At 48.8% G+C, this 14,684-nt stretch overlaps 1 protein-coding gene across 3 annotated transcripts in view; it reads right to left on the bottom strand.

Annotated features, from left to right (window-relative positions):
- Positions 1-552: 552 nt before the first annotated feature.
- PHACTR4 (phosphatase and actin regulator 4) overlaps positions 553-14,684 on the bottom strand; it is a 79,043-nt gene continuing 64,911 nt past the window's right edge. For all 3 annotated transcript variants that reach the window (XM_010576185.1, XM_010576187.1, XM_010576186.1), the window contains 10 exons: positions 11,434-11,598; positions 10,944-11,303; positions 6,985-7,561; positions 6,064-6,287; positions 5,451-5,601; positions 4,754-4,809; positions 3,941-4,002; positions 2,981-3,118; positions 2,256-2,332; positions 553-1,655 (listed from right to left, as the gene is read on the bottom strand). In XM_010576185.1, coding sequence (XP_010574487.1) covers positions 1,640-1,655; positions 2,256-2,332; positions 2,981-3,118; positions 3,941-4,002; positions 4,754-4,809; positions 5,451-5,601; positions 6,064-6,287; positions 6,985-7,561; positions 10,944-11,303; positions 11,434-11,598 — 1,826 coding nt within the window. In that variant the 3' untranslated portion in view covers positions 553-1,639. The remainder of the gene's footprint in view (positions 1,656-2,255; positions 2,333-2,980; positions 3,119-3,940; positions 4,003-4,753; positions 4,810-5,450; positions 5,602-6,063; positions 6,288-6,984; positions 7,562-10,943; positions 11,304-11,433; positions 11,599-14,684) is intronic.

The following is a 14,684-nucleotide window of genomic DNA, read 5'->3' as shown; positions in this document are numbered from 1 at the left end:
GGCCCTGCCGTGAGGTACCGAGTGGCTGGAGCCACGCACCGCCATCCTCCGCTGGCGAGGGGCAGAGTCTGAGCAACCCCCCCCACACCCTTCTTCCCCTCACCGAGGCGTTTAAAACACAACCACAAAAGCAGTTAAAAAAAAAATCCTAAAATACTTTTATTCAATAATTAAAATCTGTTGAAGAGGAGACTGATATACAACGCAATGATTTAGTCTACAGGCGTACTGTACAGGGGGAAGCTGTGAGGGAAGAAGCCCTCCGCCATCTCCCACGGGCAGGGCCATGGCAGGCCGTGGCCGTGGGGTGACGGCAGCCCCGGGGTGCGGGGCCCCGGCCCCGGTGTTGGCACAGCACGGAGGGACCAGCAGCACAGCGAGGCCCACCCCGAGCAACGAAGGAGACAGGTTTGTGAACAAGGCAAGTCCTTCTCTTCATTCCCATGCCCTCCTCATCCTGCGATACTCCCTTCTTCACGTTCAGTGGCATCTCACATATGGGTTAGGTTTTGTGCATGATACAGCAGTGGCCAATAACCAGATTTTTTAAAAAAAAAACACCACATTTAGGAAGAACCAATATAAGATCATTCTCAGAAGAGAAAGAATATCTTAAGGTCACTTTTTAAACCTCTTCTTCCCCTCCCTTCCACCCACACAGTGAAATTATCAAGTTTCCAGTAGGTTTAGCTGTAAAAATGAGAAAAGGCAAGTTTCACCCTGATTTGGGAGAGTAAAAAACATTTGTGAGGAAGCCACAATAAAAAGAATTGACTACTCTCACAGCTTCCCCAAATTAAAAAGTTTTAAAAAGGCAACAGTCATTTCCTGGTTCTGTAATTTGTTAAACAAGCCTAGATACCTCAAGACAGGATCTGTTAACTTTGCAGCAAGTGTGAGAGAGTGGGGAGGGAATGTTTTATACATCTGTGTTTTTTGTTTTTCTTTTTTTTCCTTTTCTTTTTTTTTTTTTTTTACAAAAAGATGCAGCATATGTTAATATCTATACAATTCCCTTCCAGGACAACAAACTGTTGGTCAGTAGTGATTCAGGACATTAAAGACATGACAGAGACACAAGCAAACCCAAAAAATTACGAGTCACATGTCAGTTGTCTGCCAGGTCAGCATCTGCGCAGGGTTCTCTGTACACAGCTAATATACACACATGCTTCCTAGCACATCCACTCTCCATTCCTCAGCTTTCCAACACTAGAGCTGCCTTTTTTTTCCCCTCCTCTTGGTAAGGAGGAGGAAACGAAGGAGTTGCACTCCCAGAAGGAGTATGTACAGCTGAGAACTGGGCCTGTCCGGGCTGAGAAAGGGAGCCGGGGAATGAACTGTTCATTCACATGTGCATGGTCTCCTGGCAGAGATGCTGGCGCCGGAGCAGAGGCGTATTGCTGAGCCGCGCGAGGTATAGTGTTCAGTTCCAGCCTGATGGCACACGAGACGTGTTTGTTCCAGTGAAATGCTACATTCAGACAGGATTCCCCTTTCCCTGGCCGAAAGCCCTTTTCTGGATATGTTTTGAAGGCAAATCTTGGAAGAGCCAAGGTTCCACCCTCACTGTATTGCCTAAGAGAGGGACGCAGAGAACTTGCAGTCCTCTCGGGTCTCTTGCTCCCTTCTTGGAAGACTATGGTCGATGGTACCTAAAAACCAAATGAAAAATCCGAGTGTCATCCTTGAAACTCAGGTTAAATGGTTACCGAGGCACTACAGATAGCCAAAAAGAGTAAACTGAATTATCTCTTAACTCTCAGCCCTCATTGAAGCTGTTAACATCAAACAATTTCACCTCTGCCTTGGAAAGCTCTTGTGCTCTGCACTCATCTTAGCCACACAGAGCAACTGTTGGGGGGGAAAGAATCACCTGGGCCATGATCCACAGGTTACTTCATAGATAATATCCGAGCTAACTACCAAGGTGTTTTGTGGCTGTGGCTTCTGCTGCACGTCTCTAGCACCAGAAAAGCACACTCCAGCTGCAAGGTCACGCTGGTTTCAGATACCTCAAACCAGCCACTGGTCACTTTTGAGTTTGCAGGATCAAAGCCCCTGTTTAAGGAAGAACAACCCACTTCATGTCTGCTACTCCTCCAGTCACCCTACACCACCAAGGCAGAAAGGGACACTAAATCTCCAACTGCATACAGGTCATTTTTCTAATGTTTTGCCTCTCAACAGTACCCCTGCAGCACAGCTCTCCCAACAAGACTGAAACTCTAAGCGAGTAACATGTTCTCACTCACCTCGTGAACTGCTTGCTGTCCTCGTGGACTTCCATTTCACAGCTCTTAAATTCATTCAGCTCCTTCCGGATGGCAGCCTACACAAAGAGGGAGAGATCTTTTTTATCTCCTGCTAAGGCATACATATATTTATCCTCTCTCCCATCTCAAGTGAGCTCAGACATGGCAAGAAGGTGCTGTACCTCCAACAGACCTGCTCAGGGCTGATCTGTACCACCTTTCAGTGGTGAGGAGGTAAAAGGAGGTCTGATTGCAGCACCCACCCCAGGTTTCACAGTCTGTTCACACTAGGCTGAGTTTAATATGCCCCACCTCCTCCATGCTGAGGGCTGGGCAGTCCCCTCAGGTGGCCAGGGAGGACAAGAACAGATGGCTTCCCCGCCAGCTTCTTGCCTAGTCCTGCCCCAGCCTGCAAGGAACAGCACTCTTCTGACCAACGCCCTGCACCTTGCTTCTATCACTCAGAAGGTGAGGCAGAGGCCACGCTGGCATGCAGACCATGCTGACTCAGGCTCCATGTCACCATGGAGGGGGCAGGAAAGCAGGGCTGGGTACCGCACACATGGATGAAGGGACACTGCTGGCACCTGGTGGGGTGGCAGAGGGAAAGATGAGGAGGTGAAGCAAAAGGAACAGAGCAAATCTCCTCGGCTTATGCTCTTTTGCATGGGACACCATGATCTAGCTCCCCTCCCTACACCTGGGGACAGGACACTCCCTGTTACCTTGTCAGCCGGTGTTAGTTTTGTCCATGGCTTATCTGCTCGCCGGTCATAGTCTTGAGCATCTGTTACTTCCACATATTCGTTAAACCTCAGGATCTTCCTGGCCTGCAGCTCTGCCACTGTAGGCCTTTGGCTAAGCTGAACACCAGCAAGAACAAAGAAAGTTAGTTTGTGCCTTGTCCACAAAGCAGTCCAGGACTAAGCATCCCAAGCAAAACTAAAACCAGTTCCCTCATTGGGCCTAAACCACAGGTACTACTACGTCCTGCTCGCAGCCTGCAAGGGACTAGGCAAACCCTCTTACAGACAGTGTAATCTTGTTTGGATCACAAGGCCAGGCTAGGGCAGAACCAAGGCCACATTGCCAAGGAGAAGGAAGACACTGAGGGGTTGGGGAACAGCCATTATAAGGGTGAGCCCTGTGTGACACCCCTAAACCAAGCAAGCCCGTTCCCCACTTCAGCAATGGCAACCCTCACATTTCAGACCCACAGGCCCTTGGGAAGTTTTTCCCAGCCATGAGTAACAGCCACAGGTAACTTGGACGTAATAGCTAAAAGCAGCTGTTGCTCTGCTCAGCTTCTCCCACACTGCTGTTACTTTAGAAATAGGTTTTAGGGAGCCTGGTGTGAAAGTCGTGGCCACTGAAGTACTGTGTTAAAGCAGCCAGGCCAGCACCAGCAAACCTTTCAAGTGCCAGGTGCCAAATTTAGTTCTCATCTAGCTTGTTATGCTTGATGCCAGCTCAGATCCATCACTGACAAACGTGGCTGCAGTGCCAACGGCTCACTGTTGATGACAGTCCACGTTCCAAAGTCACTGCAGTCAGAGGGCACTGGGGACACTTACACAATAGCCCCGTGACTTCACCCACAGCAAGGTACCTACGATGTGCTCATAGCCACCACCATCCCCGACAGCTCTGCCAGATGGCGATCACAGCACGGAGGCCAGCAGTACCTTTCTGGTGAGCCTGCGTTTGATCTCTCGCTTCTCAGCTTGACGGTCAGCTTCATTTTTCGCTGCCAAGGGAAAAAATAAATTTTTCCTGTAAGCATCACAGGCTTTGAAAAGTGCTTTCTGGACCTGAACAAAGGAGAGGATCGAGCTATATCAGATTATCCACATATCTGAAAGCTCACTGTAGCATGTCTGCACTTATTACAGGCAAAGTGTGCAGTCCAACTCCACTTTGCAGACTGCTCCTCCCCAAAGCTATTATACAAATAGTTTAAAGAGAATAACAGCACAGATAAATATTTTAAATGGAAACTTCCTGAACTGACATTTCCCTTTCCTCAAGATGTTTATTTAAAACTTTTGCAGAGCAAGGTATGGCCAAGAGAAACACCATTGACTGAGCCATGAACTGCTGCTTTTTGGATCATGCAATACAATGCTGTAATGTCTGGACCACAAATAAAAGTCCAGCCCAAACAAAAACACCTTTAACAGTCCTTGCTGTGTAACATCAGAGTCTTAACCAGTTCATATACTCTTCCCTGAGGTGTCAGGCAGGGGACAAGTAGCCTTTCTACAATATGATGCTTTGAACTGTATTGCTTGGTACCACTGCTAAGGTCCAATTTTATCCAGAGCCGGTTTCTGATGGTAACAAAGTACTGGGAAAAAACAGTGGAACTGCTTTACTACAGCAATATAACCAAAGCACAGTCCTCCATTACTACACTTCAAGCAGATTCCAGGTATGCCTGGACTAAGATGTTAAAGGCAAACTTTATTACTTAGGACCACTAGAGAAGCATTACTCACGTTGAAGTATGTTCCTCTGCTCCAGTTCTTCTGCTGTCGGTCTCTGACTCAGTCGCCTAAAGAAAAGCATGACAAGTGCATAATGTTTTATCTGGTCATTCATCAGCAGGCGATGAAGAATACAACTGCTTGGTTTCAGTGCACTGGTAAGCCTCTTCGAAACCCCTCATTCACTAATGGAGGGAGATCACTGCTGCCCTGTTTTGCACTCTCCTCCACTCCAACAGCTGTTCACCCACAGGCAGAGGTTAGGAAAGTGCTACGGCCTTTCAAAACCTCACAGACAACTTTGCAGAAAGCTCAAGCAGATAGCAGAGCCTGGACTAGCAGCAGCCCCAGCTTAATCCATCACCTAATGCATCTGCACTCAGCCTGCATCTATCCACGTCTTTATATGCCATCCATATTTTACAGCATAACGTTTCTGTAGTCCCTGAGATTTTCCCGTCCCAGTCCATTCAGTCTCTGGAAACAGGGGCCTGTCAGGGGATACTGCTCAACTCCAGGAGGAACTTCCAACTTTTATAACCGAGGAGGAAAAGCAACACTTAGCCTCCCCGCCCTGACCCAGCAGCAGTGCCCAACCATCCATCATATCCAGCACAGGCTGCTTAGACAAGGCAAGCGCTTTGTCCGATCCCACCCTCACACGCTGTGCCAATGGCTCAAACGTAAGACCCTCCTCCATTCTTTGTACCTGATCAGCGTTGTCCCAATCTGGTGCCGAATTTCATTCCACTCCTCCTTGCTCTTCCGAGGGAAGACAATCTTCTCCTCCTGCGGTGCAGTTGTGTTCCCCAGCTTTATAGCTAGCGTGTCTTTCCTCTTCACTTTGTTAGCCAGCGTGCCTGTGGGGAGGAAGAGCAACGGGATGTGACTGAAGACTGCAGTGCCTGAGCACTGCGATATGAGCCACGTGCCCCTGGCAGTTGTGCTCTCCCCTGGGGCTTGCTTTCCAAACTCTGCACTACAGCTCCAGAGCTAGCCAGAGCTAGTCACTACAGCAACAGCCAGCATTCCTGCGTGATGCCCACATGCTCACCTAATGCTATCCCACCTGACGGGGTGGGACAGCACAAGCTGTTGCAGGAGCCATCTGCAACTGGAGGGGGTGCATCTCAGCAGATGAGCATACAGGTTTGGCTGTAGAGCCTTTGAAAAAGGGAGGAAGAGGACATGTGGTACATCATGAAACCAAGAACCAGCTGCTTTGAAGCACTGTGTGAACCAGCTCTTTGATCCAGATCTCAATACAGCCAGCCATGAGTTCAGCAGAGAAAAAAAAGCCAGCTGCAATGTCAAAGCCTTACTGTTATGGCTTTCATCTTCTTCCTCATCCTCATCATCTCTGTACAGGATGGGCCCCTCCGAGTCAGAGTCGCTCATCCCTTCATCTCCTTCCTGCTCCTCTGGCAGGACCTGAGGTACCAGTTTTGGGATGACTGTGACAGATGGCACATCTCCAATATACACACGAGGGCCTGAATTCTGCTCCTCTTCCTGGTCATCTTCTTCCTCTTCCTCATCGTCTGGACTAACGAGAAGCACACTATTACATCTCAATGCATGTCACAGGGGCTGGGGAATACCCCTGAGATCAACACCTTGTTAGGTCTCCTCAACCCATAGAAGGCAGGTCTACGGGTAGCGCAGGAACCAGAGATGCAATCCTGCACCGTCCCCTCTCTCCAAAGCACAGGGAGCTCTGGCAGAGGAAATGCCAGAGGCAGGTTCTTTGCAGAACCAAACAGCCCTCTCAGTCCCCTATTTTGGGACTTGTATTATAACAGAGTTGAACCTGCAAGACAGACTTTTTCTCACTTCTGTTTTGCAAAATGAATGACTAAGGAAGGGCACAAATGGAAGTAATCCAGGACCTTGTTTTGTCTTGGGGCAATTAAAGACAGGCCAGGCCTGGATTCCTGGCATCAGCCTGTGCTTGTAGTCTGCAACCCACTTCCCTTTGCGAGCAATAAAATCCCAGAAACAGGGTTAATTTCACGGGGAAGATGCACGGGCCCCCTCCTAAGAGGCTGAAACACAGATTCGGCCAACAGGCAAAATGGTTTGTAGGCTGTTGCAAAAACCAGCAAAGAAACCAGCCCTGCCCACAGCCCTCCTCACCACCACAGCCTCGCAGAGGCAGGGAGTACACCACCAACACGTCAGAGCCCAGTGTGACCCACGCCACTGCTAGGTGTTTACTGCACGCATGTACAGGAGGTACTCACACTTTCAGCATCTCGATGGTGACAGGCAGGGACCTCGTCCTGCCCAGCGTGCCATTGTCTTCTCCAAAGCCATCGTTCTCGAAGAGCAGCGAGTGAGCCCTGTGTGACCCATCGGCAGGCGGGGTGACAGGCAGAGGACTGGCCAGAGCCTGCTGGATACGGATGTGCAATGGGATCTGGGGCAGGCGAGGCAGCACGTGAGGTTCGCCAAACCCTTGCTCTGCCGTCCTCTTTGACACTTCCAAGGACCTGAAGTCTTCAGGAGGAGGAGTCTCTTTGGGTAGGTCCAGGGAGCGCGGAGGGTCCAAGACAGGGGTGGAAGCAGGCAAGGGCATGCGCGGAGGTTCAGGGGGTATGTGCGTGGGCAGCGGCGGCGAAGGCGAGGGTGGTGGGTAAGCAGAAGTCATGTGCATCGGTATCAGTGCGGGGCGGTTAGCTGTCACTGTCCTGTCATTCGGGGGCTTGGAAGTGATAGCTGCCTCTGACGTGTTGTTAGGCAGGAGACCCCTCTTCGGTGGGAGAGGAGGGGAAGGCTTGGACAAGCCTGTACCACTGTTCATTGCTTGAGAAAGTTCAGCTGAAAATAAAAACCACAAAAGCCACTAAGTTTAACCGGGCATTTTCTAGATACCCTTCACCAGTGTGGAATAAGCATGGCAAAGCACTCAGAGCCTCGGACCAAGCGATGTCTGCTGCTTTTCTACTAGAACACCATGCCAGAAATAACCAGGTTGCAAGCCTCTAGTTTGTCCTTCCTGCAGCAAAGGTAAGACGGGAGAGCAGCCAGAAACAAGCAGGCTGGGAGACGTCTGTGCATCCTGCTGCTTTGGAGAGAGAGAAACAGCACCAGCCCTCAAGTGACAGCAGATGGAGCTCACCCAGATCAGTGCACTGCCTCAGCCAAGGAATGCAGGTATGTAGGACACTTTATGGCTATATTTACAGCATTAGTTTGCAAAGGAATCTGAGGCATCCCAGACTCCAGTTGTGTTAACGGCTCCCTTGCACATCAGAAAACTATTTGGGAATTCTCACTCAATGGCAAAAGTCAGCAGAACGGCAAGCAGCAATGTGCTCTCCCCATTTCCATTCATCTGCCAGACCCAGCCCAAGAATACCTTGCTGCCAGCAGCTCCTGCCTGTTTCAGGATGAGGTTCTGCTCTACTCCCTCTGCACTCTGTTCCTTAAGCCCCATATAAACTTCTCTGCAACTACAAAATAACTAGCAAAACTTCCAAAAATACCTAAGAGCCTTGAGTCTACATAGACTTTACCTGCTCTTGTGATGGAAGAGAGAGGTGGAAGAGAAACAGAAACCGGGTCATATCATGGAAAATGCCTGCAGCAGGCAATCTCAGGTTCCTCAAACACCCCTCGGTTCCTAAGGAAGAAGTTGCACCAGCAAAAACTGCTCTTGCTTTAGGAGTTTGTAGCCTTTAACATTCAAGTATCAACGGCTTCTTGGGCTTGGCAAGGTTTTGCCCACCTGCTTGAAGAGGATCAGATTTACTGCACATTTCACCTGGGGCGGGTGATGGTCACAGCAGAGGCCCCAGCAAGGAGCTGGGAGGAATCCGCAGTACCAGACACCACAAGAGGGTGCTGCAAGCGGTGAGTGTTTCACCGAGATAAGGCTGCATAACTGGAGAGAGGTGGGCACATTTTTGGGATGTTTAGCATTTTCAGACTTTCCCCTTGTAGATTAAGGGCCAGATCGTGCAAGACACCGAGTGCCCTCAGCTCCCATCAACTTCAGCCCAGAGGGATTCCAGTATCTCCTCAGCAGTGCTTGAAGCCTGACAGGACCAGGCTCGAGTCACCTTTGGGTAGTAATAGATTTTGAAAGGAACCAAGTAGCTGGCAGAAGGAAGAGACAAAAAAGGGCTGGGTGCCACTCAGAGCATCCTCCCCAGCCAGCCCGTCTCCCTTCAGTGCGATAAACCCAGTACACCAACTAGCACAACCTCTTGTGACATGCCACTGCGGCCAGATCCAGTGCTCTAGCACAGGCTACAGTAAGTGAGGACAGCACCATTTGCCCTGCTTGCTTTTTCAAGCTGATGCTGATTAAATTCCCACTCCCCAAAAGTGTTTTGGAAGCCTTATTTTCAGCTGCTGCATCAGAACTGCTCAGAGAATGAATATAAGGGAACATCTCCACAAGGGAGCAAAGGGGCGATCTGCACATTAACAGTCCTCCTCTGCCTTAGGTTATAATAGCAGCACAAAAGCACACACATGCCCGAGCCAGAGCATGCATCAAAAGACCTGTGGAGAGCTCATGAAGCCAATTCCACTGCTGCTGTTTATCCACAGCAACAAAACAAGGCTCACACAGCAATGACTGCACGCATGCCGCAGTTACAGCTCCACCGTGCCGGATGGATGGCCAGGCAGAGAGCTGCAAAGTCTCTCTCTGCATCTGCATTCTCATCCAGGAGACAAAAGAGGGTCTGGCTGCTCTCCTCTCCTCCACACCCCTGCAGCTGCAGGTGCACTGAGCCCAGCCCTGTATTGTTGGAGAGAGGCAGGCTGGGTCTGAACATAGGTTTGATAGACTGCTGTCTTCAGCCACATTTTTTGTTCCACAAGTACCTCCTGCAATTAGCGCTGGGGCATTTCAAATACCATCTGTGATGCGTGCCAGCAGCTTAAAGAAAACAAGAAAGTATTTCATCAAGTGCTCAGGCATGGTCAGACTAATCAAGCTGGTCTGGCATACAGGAGTGTTTAATACCGTATCGAGGTCACTTGCAAAACCTGCTAGAGCAAGGAGAAGCTCCAAGCAGAACAGAGATGTAGTTTGTACTGAAAGCAGTGGCCCAGGCTCCTTCAAATGGTAACTTGCACACGATCTAAGCTTTTACCACTGCCTCCCAAACCACACCTGGGTAACGCCTCCAGTTTCTGTGATAAGCACAGATCTGTCTGATCGATCTTCCCAGGAACCTCCTTCCTGACCTGTACTAGCCTCTGCTAATCCAAGCCAAAGATTAGCAGGTGGTCTGTGCAGTATGAACAGGCCATCGACTGATGGAAGGTTGTCTCATTTACTCCAGCAATGTTGCATCTTTAAGACCTCTAAAATTCCTAAAGAGAGCAGGGACTCATTCAGCTTTAAGAAACTCTTGCCAGATCTTCTGCTTAGAAAAGTTACAGAGAGAAAAACATTTAATTCTTTAAGTGGGAAGATTCAGCTCAAATTACGGTTGAGCTGATTTATCCATGGGACAACACTTAATGACATGACTAATATGGCAATACCCTAGCCACAGACCTTTGAGAAGGTGCCTGAATATAACCAGGAAAGTCTGAATTATCCCTGCCAGCTCCTGGCCTCTCTGCACTAAGTGGAAACCACACAGCCCAGCAGTGACAGCCATTACAGACATTGTTTCATTGTTTGGTGTAATGTGGATTTTTTTGGTGGTTTGGGTTTGGTTGGTTGGGGTTTTTTTTGCAAAGACCAGCTGAAAGCATCAATTCTCACTGACCATAGTCTCACAAAGCAAAAATCTCATACACCATCCACCAATCCCAGCTGTCCCTGTCCATAGCTGAATCCCAGCCCTCAGTGAAGCATCAACATGCAAAGATACTGTCTTACAGTTGACAGAGAAATGCCTTCCCCTCTCTCTTACAGCATCCTGACTCCTGCCAAAAGCAGGCAGGGATTCCCTCCTGCAGGTAGCTGTTGGAAACACGCACGTCTGACAAATTGGATGGCTCATGGCAGAAGACTCCATTAATTACCTTGTTCTCAGTACATGTGTGCCCTGGCTAAACACTGGCAGATCTCCTGAGTCCAAACTGGACTGTATTCAGGAAAGATGGTCATCATCATCATTCATGATACAACATTTGCTACATCATACATCCCTTAAGAAGGGAAGAGACTCTCAGAACAAGGGCTCCAGAACATCCCAGGGTACAAAAACCAGCTTATGGAGGCACTTACCTATTACTGAGTTGCTATTTCTGTTGACAGGTTTGGGAGGAGGGACGGGAGGCTGTTTGGCAGGAGCTGTGCTGGTTGTACTCGTGGGCGCAGTAGTGTTGGCACTGGCAAGAGCAGGGGGCAGAGTCCTGGGGGCTGGGGAAGGGGCAGCTGTGGAATTGACTGTCTTTGCTGCAACAGGGACTGTGGTGGAGGGTGCAGTTTTTGCAGTGCTGCTGGCAGGCGTTGGATCCTTCGCCTGCACTTCATTTGTCTCCTGGGAAGTGGAGGGAGGTCTTTTTGGAGGAAGCAGAGGCTGTCTGGGAACATATGACTCCTGAGGTGGTTCCAGTTCAGGCCCAGAGTGGCTGCTGGAGGAGCCTGCAAAGTGAGACAGCTGGGTTTAAGAGACTGGAGGACCCAGAGTGGGGTGGGAGGAATCAGATGAGAATTCAAAACTGGTCCTGGGAGAATCTGAAGCAATTGATTTTGCACACATCTGGTTTCTTACCCTGCCTTTTCTTTGGTTCCTCAGCTGGTGCAGGCTTCCTAAGGCTAGGTGGCTTTGTGGCCTCTTCCTCCTGGCTGGCCAGGTTACAAACCCCAGGACCACCGATTGGGACTGTATGGCCATTTTTCAGTGCAGGTGAGTTCAGCTTGTCTGGTTCTTCACCATCTGCAAGGGGATGGGAAGGGAAAGAAGCAAACGGAAAATACTCAGAAAGCAGGAGACAGATGAGACATGGCTGAGCTGACTGAACCACCATCGATCCACACCAACTTCTCTCTGGCTTCTGAAACAGCTGGTCTTCAGCCTACCTTCTGCAGAGGAGTGCACAGCAACACCAACTAGCTGAAGCTGAGAGCCCTTGATTTCATTATCAACAAGCAAAACAGTACAGCACTGTATCCCACCAAGTGTTTTTCTTCAGCAGCCTCTTAATCTACCACCTTGTTTAGAAAGAATGCTACTGCATTTAGGACTAGTATGCCCAATGCTGTGCCACAGCCCAAGAAAGCTGCAATTGCAGTTAAAAGCCTCCAGCAGCTTCTGTATCTACCCACCATTACACAGCATTCACAAATTCTCTGCTGCAATAAAAATTCCAACACTAGCCAAGTAATCTACTGGACATGCAATAATAGATTTTGACAAAGTCTTAAAATTAAGTTGAAGCACCTCTATTTTCCTTTTGCTTCTACCCTGAATTTTGCGCAAAACCCACTGCTCTACCCAAAACATCCCATAACAAGGCATATTTCCTCAATTTTTTTACCTTTGTTTTAATCAGATGTAATAATACATCTCCAGAATCTGATTTAGTTCATCTTGACTATTTCTGCTTTTACAGATTCTAGCATGGAGTTTCCCAAATGTTAGAAGCAAGACCTCTTTTGGAAAAAAAACCATCCTTTTTTCAGCCCATGCTTTTGGGGAGCAGTTAAAGCCCTAGTCACAATCAGGAAATACTCAACCGTTCTCTGCCTCTGTAATTGCCCTGACAGGACAAACTCTTCATAATATTATTCCCAAATCAGATTTAGCATCCACTCTAATGGGACATGCCCATTTTAACTGCTTTCCAACTCAAGAAAACTTGAATTGATACATCACCAATTTGATTAAAAATCCTTAGCATTTTCAGCCTACCATCTCTCAAGCAATTGCAGTGTATGGCACCATGGGCCACCGAGGTGTCAGACCTCAGCATGCTCTGGTGCTCTGATTTTTTTGTTATTTATTCCACAGCCCTCTTCACCTCTCCTCTCCCTCCCAAGGTATTACCTCCCCTCCCCTAACCTGGCATTATTCAGAAGCCAAAAGCAAAGATGCCAAGAAGCCAGAAGTTCCTCAGGCTTTCTTTTCTGCAAAAAATAGCCTTGGTTCCTGAGAGGGGATGGAAGACTGTGCTGCCTCACTTGCTTAGCTGCCCTTCCCTGAAACGCAGGAAGTACAGACAGCACCAAGAGGGAGTTTCCTCCCCAGCCAGGGCTGAAACTCAAGAGGTGAGCCAGAGCTTTTTATAGCAGCAATTGCCTCTGGCTAGCTGAAGTTTTCAGCAAGGGAGATAGGAACAGTATGATCTAGCTTTCCTTACCACTCAAACCTTGCATGCCCTTCTCTGGCAGGGAGCTGCAACACATGCAGAATGTTCCTGATGGCCTTTTCACACCACCTTACTCTCAACTTCAGTTCCAGTGACCTCCTTCAAGGTCAAGACAGTCCAACGCTATCTTCTTTCCCTCCTGTGAGCCCAGCACAACCTGCTGACGGCCAGTCCAGACAGCAGCAGGGCCTCCTCTCCCAGCTGCATGGGGTTTGAAAGCCTCCACTACACCTCCTCCCTACCTCCTCACTTGCTCGTCTCAAAGGGTTTCCAGCACTTTTTCCCCTAAGAACTTGCCTAAGAAAATTAACTGACCTTGTAAGAGCAGGTTTTAAAATTGCAAGCAAATACAATAACCTACCACCCCCATCTTATGACTGCCCAAGTGTCTTAAACTCATAGAAAGGATTAAGATAATGCACCTTCTAATCTAACCCTCCTGACAATACTGACTGCTCCCTCATACCTTGGGTTTGCACTTTGTCCAGATTATAGCCATATTCTGTTTCTTAAGCCAGATCAGATGACTCAAAGCAGAAAATAATTCCAGCTCGTAGCCACACTTCTGTTACATCCTTACAGTTCGGAAGATCTCTCCTCTGTCATCTCTAGTTGGAAGTTTGTTATCCAAAGCCTTTGATCTCTCTTCCACAGTTTCATCCTGTGACCTCATACACTTTTGTACCCCAGTGAACTCTTCCACCAGCCCAGCTTTTACAGCCTCAGGTAGTTGTAGATGGCTTTCATTACAGTGTAGCTGCAAACAGCTGTGTTAGGACTTTACCTCTCAGTTTTGCTTTCAGTGGTTTGGTCTGAAAACCACTTTTTCACCCCCACTTTTCCACTCTGCGTCTTTCTTAGAAGAACCCTGAAATTTGCATTAGGTTAAGGCTGCCTCTGCAGTATGTCTTTTGAGGTGCAATTAGACATTGCTCTAAGCCGAAGACCATGCTGCCACCCAGAAAGGTGGGCTGCTATCCCACCACAAGTTCCTGCCCCCTCCCTTGTACCCACATCACCCAACATGCAGCCAGGTGACAAGATGATGATCTGGCTGAGGAGTTATTTTGGCAGGGTAGCCCCTACTCAGAGACATCAGGGACGACAGAAAAGGGGTAAGACTTCTTTGACAGCAGCGCAAGTTTCAATAAGCTTAGCTGTGACTACTGTGACACCATACCATGAAGCATCTCATCTATAACTCTTTAAGGAAATGCCCTACCCAGGCAGCTCAAAAGTCATCAATTGGTTTCTTTTTCCAAGCCTAAGGCCTTCGAACCTGAGCTCCGAGGTCAGCGCCTCTCCCGCAGCGGTTAGAGTGCAGTCTGGAGTGTGATCAGAACGAGCCAGAGATGGCAAGTGCAAGTGTGACAGAGGAGCTTAGCAGGACAAGACAAGGTGGCTGGAGCAGGACACGTACAAGAGGGACAGGATAGGAAGTGACACACAGAACACCCCTCCCCACTGGCAGCAGACAGGAAGATGTTCAAGACAGGCATTGCACTTTCTTAGCAACACCTTCCTCACTGAACAGGCTGCCTTCCTTGCCAGGTGCAAAAGTCAGACAAGAGAGCAGATTGAAAAGGGCAGGACAAACAGACAGGAACCACATTAGCAAAGAGCCCTGAAATTTGTCTCCCGAAAAAGAATGGCT

This window comes from Haliaeetus leucocephalus, unplaced genomic scaffold (assembly GCF_000737465.1).
Source record: "Haliaeetus leucocephalus isolate CR32 unplaced genomic scaffold, Haliaeetus_leucocephalus-4.0 Scaffold517, whole genome shotgun sequence".
In the NCBI taxonomy this organism is placed as follows: domain Eukaryota; kingdom Metazoa; phylum Chordata; class Aves; order Accipitriformes; family Accipitridae; genus Haliaeetus; species Haliaeetus leucocephalus.
Note: the sequence above shows the minus strand (reverse complement) of the source record. Positions and strands in the feature narration are given on the sequence as shown.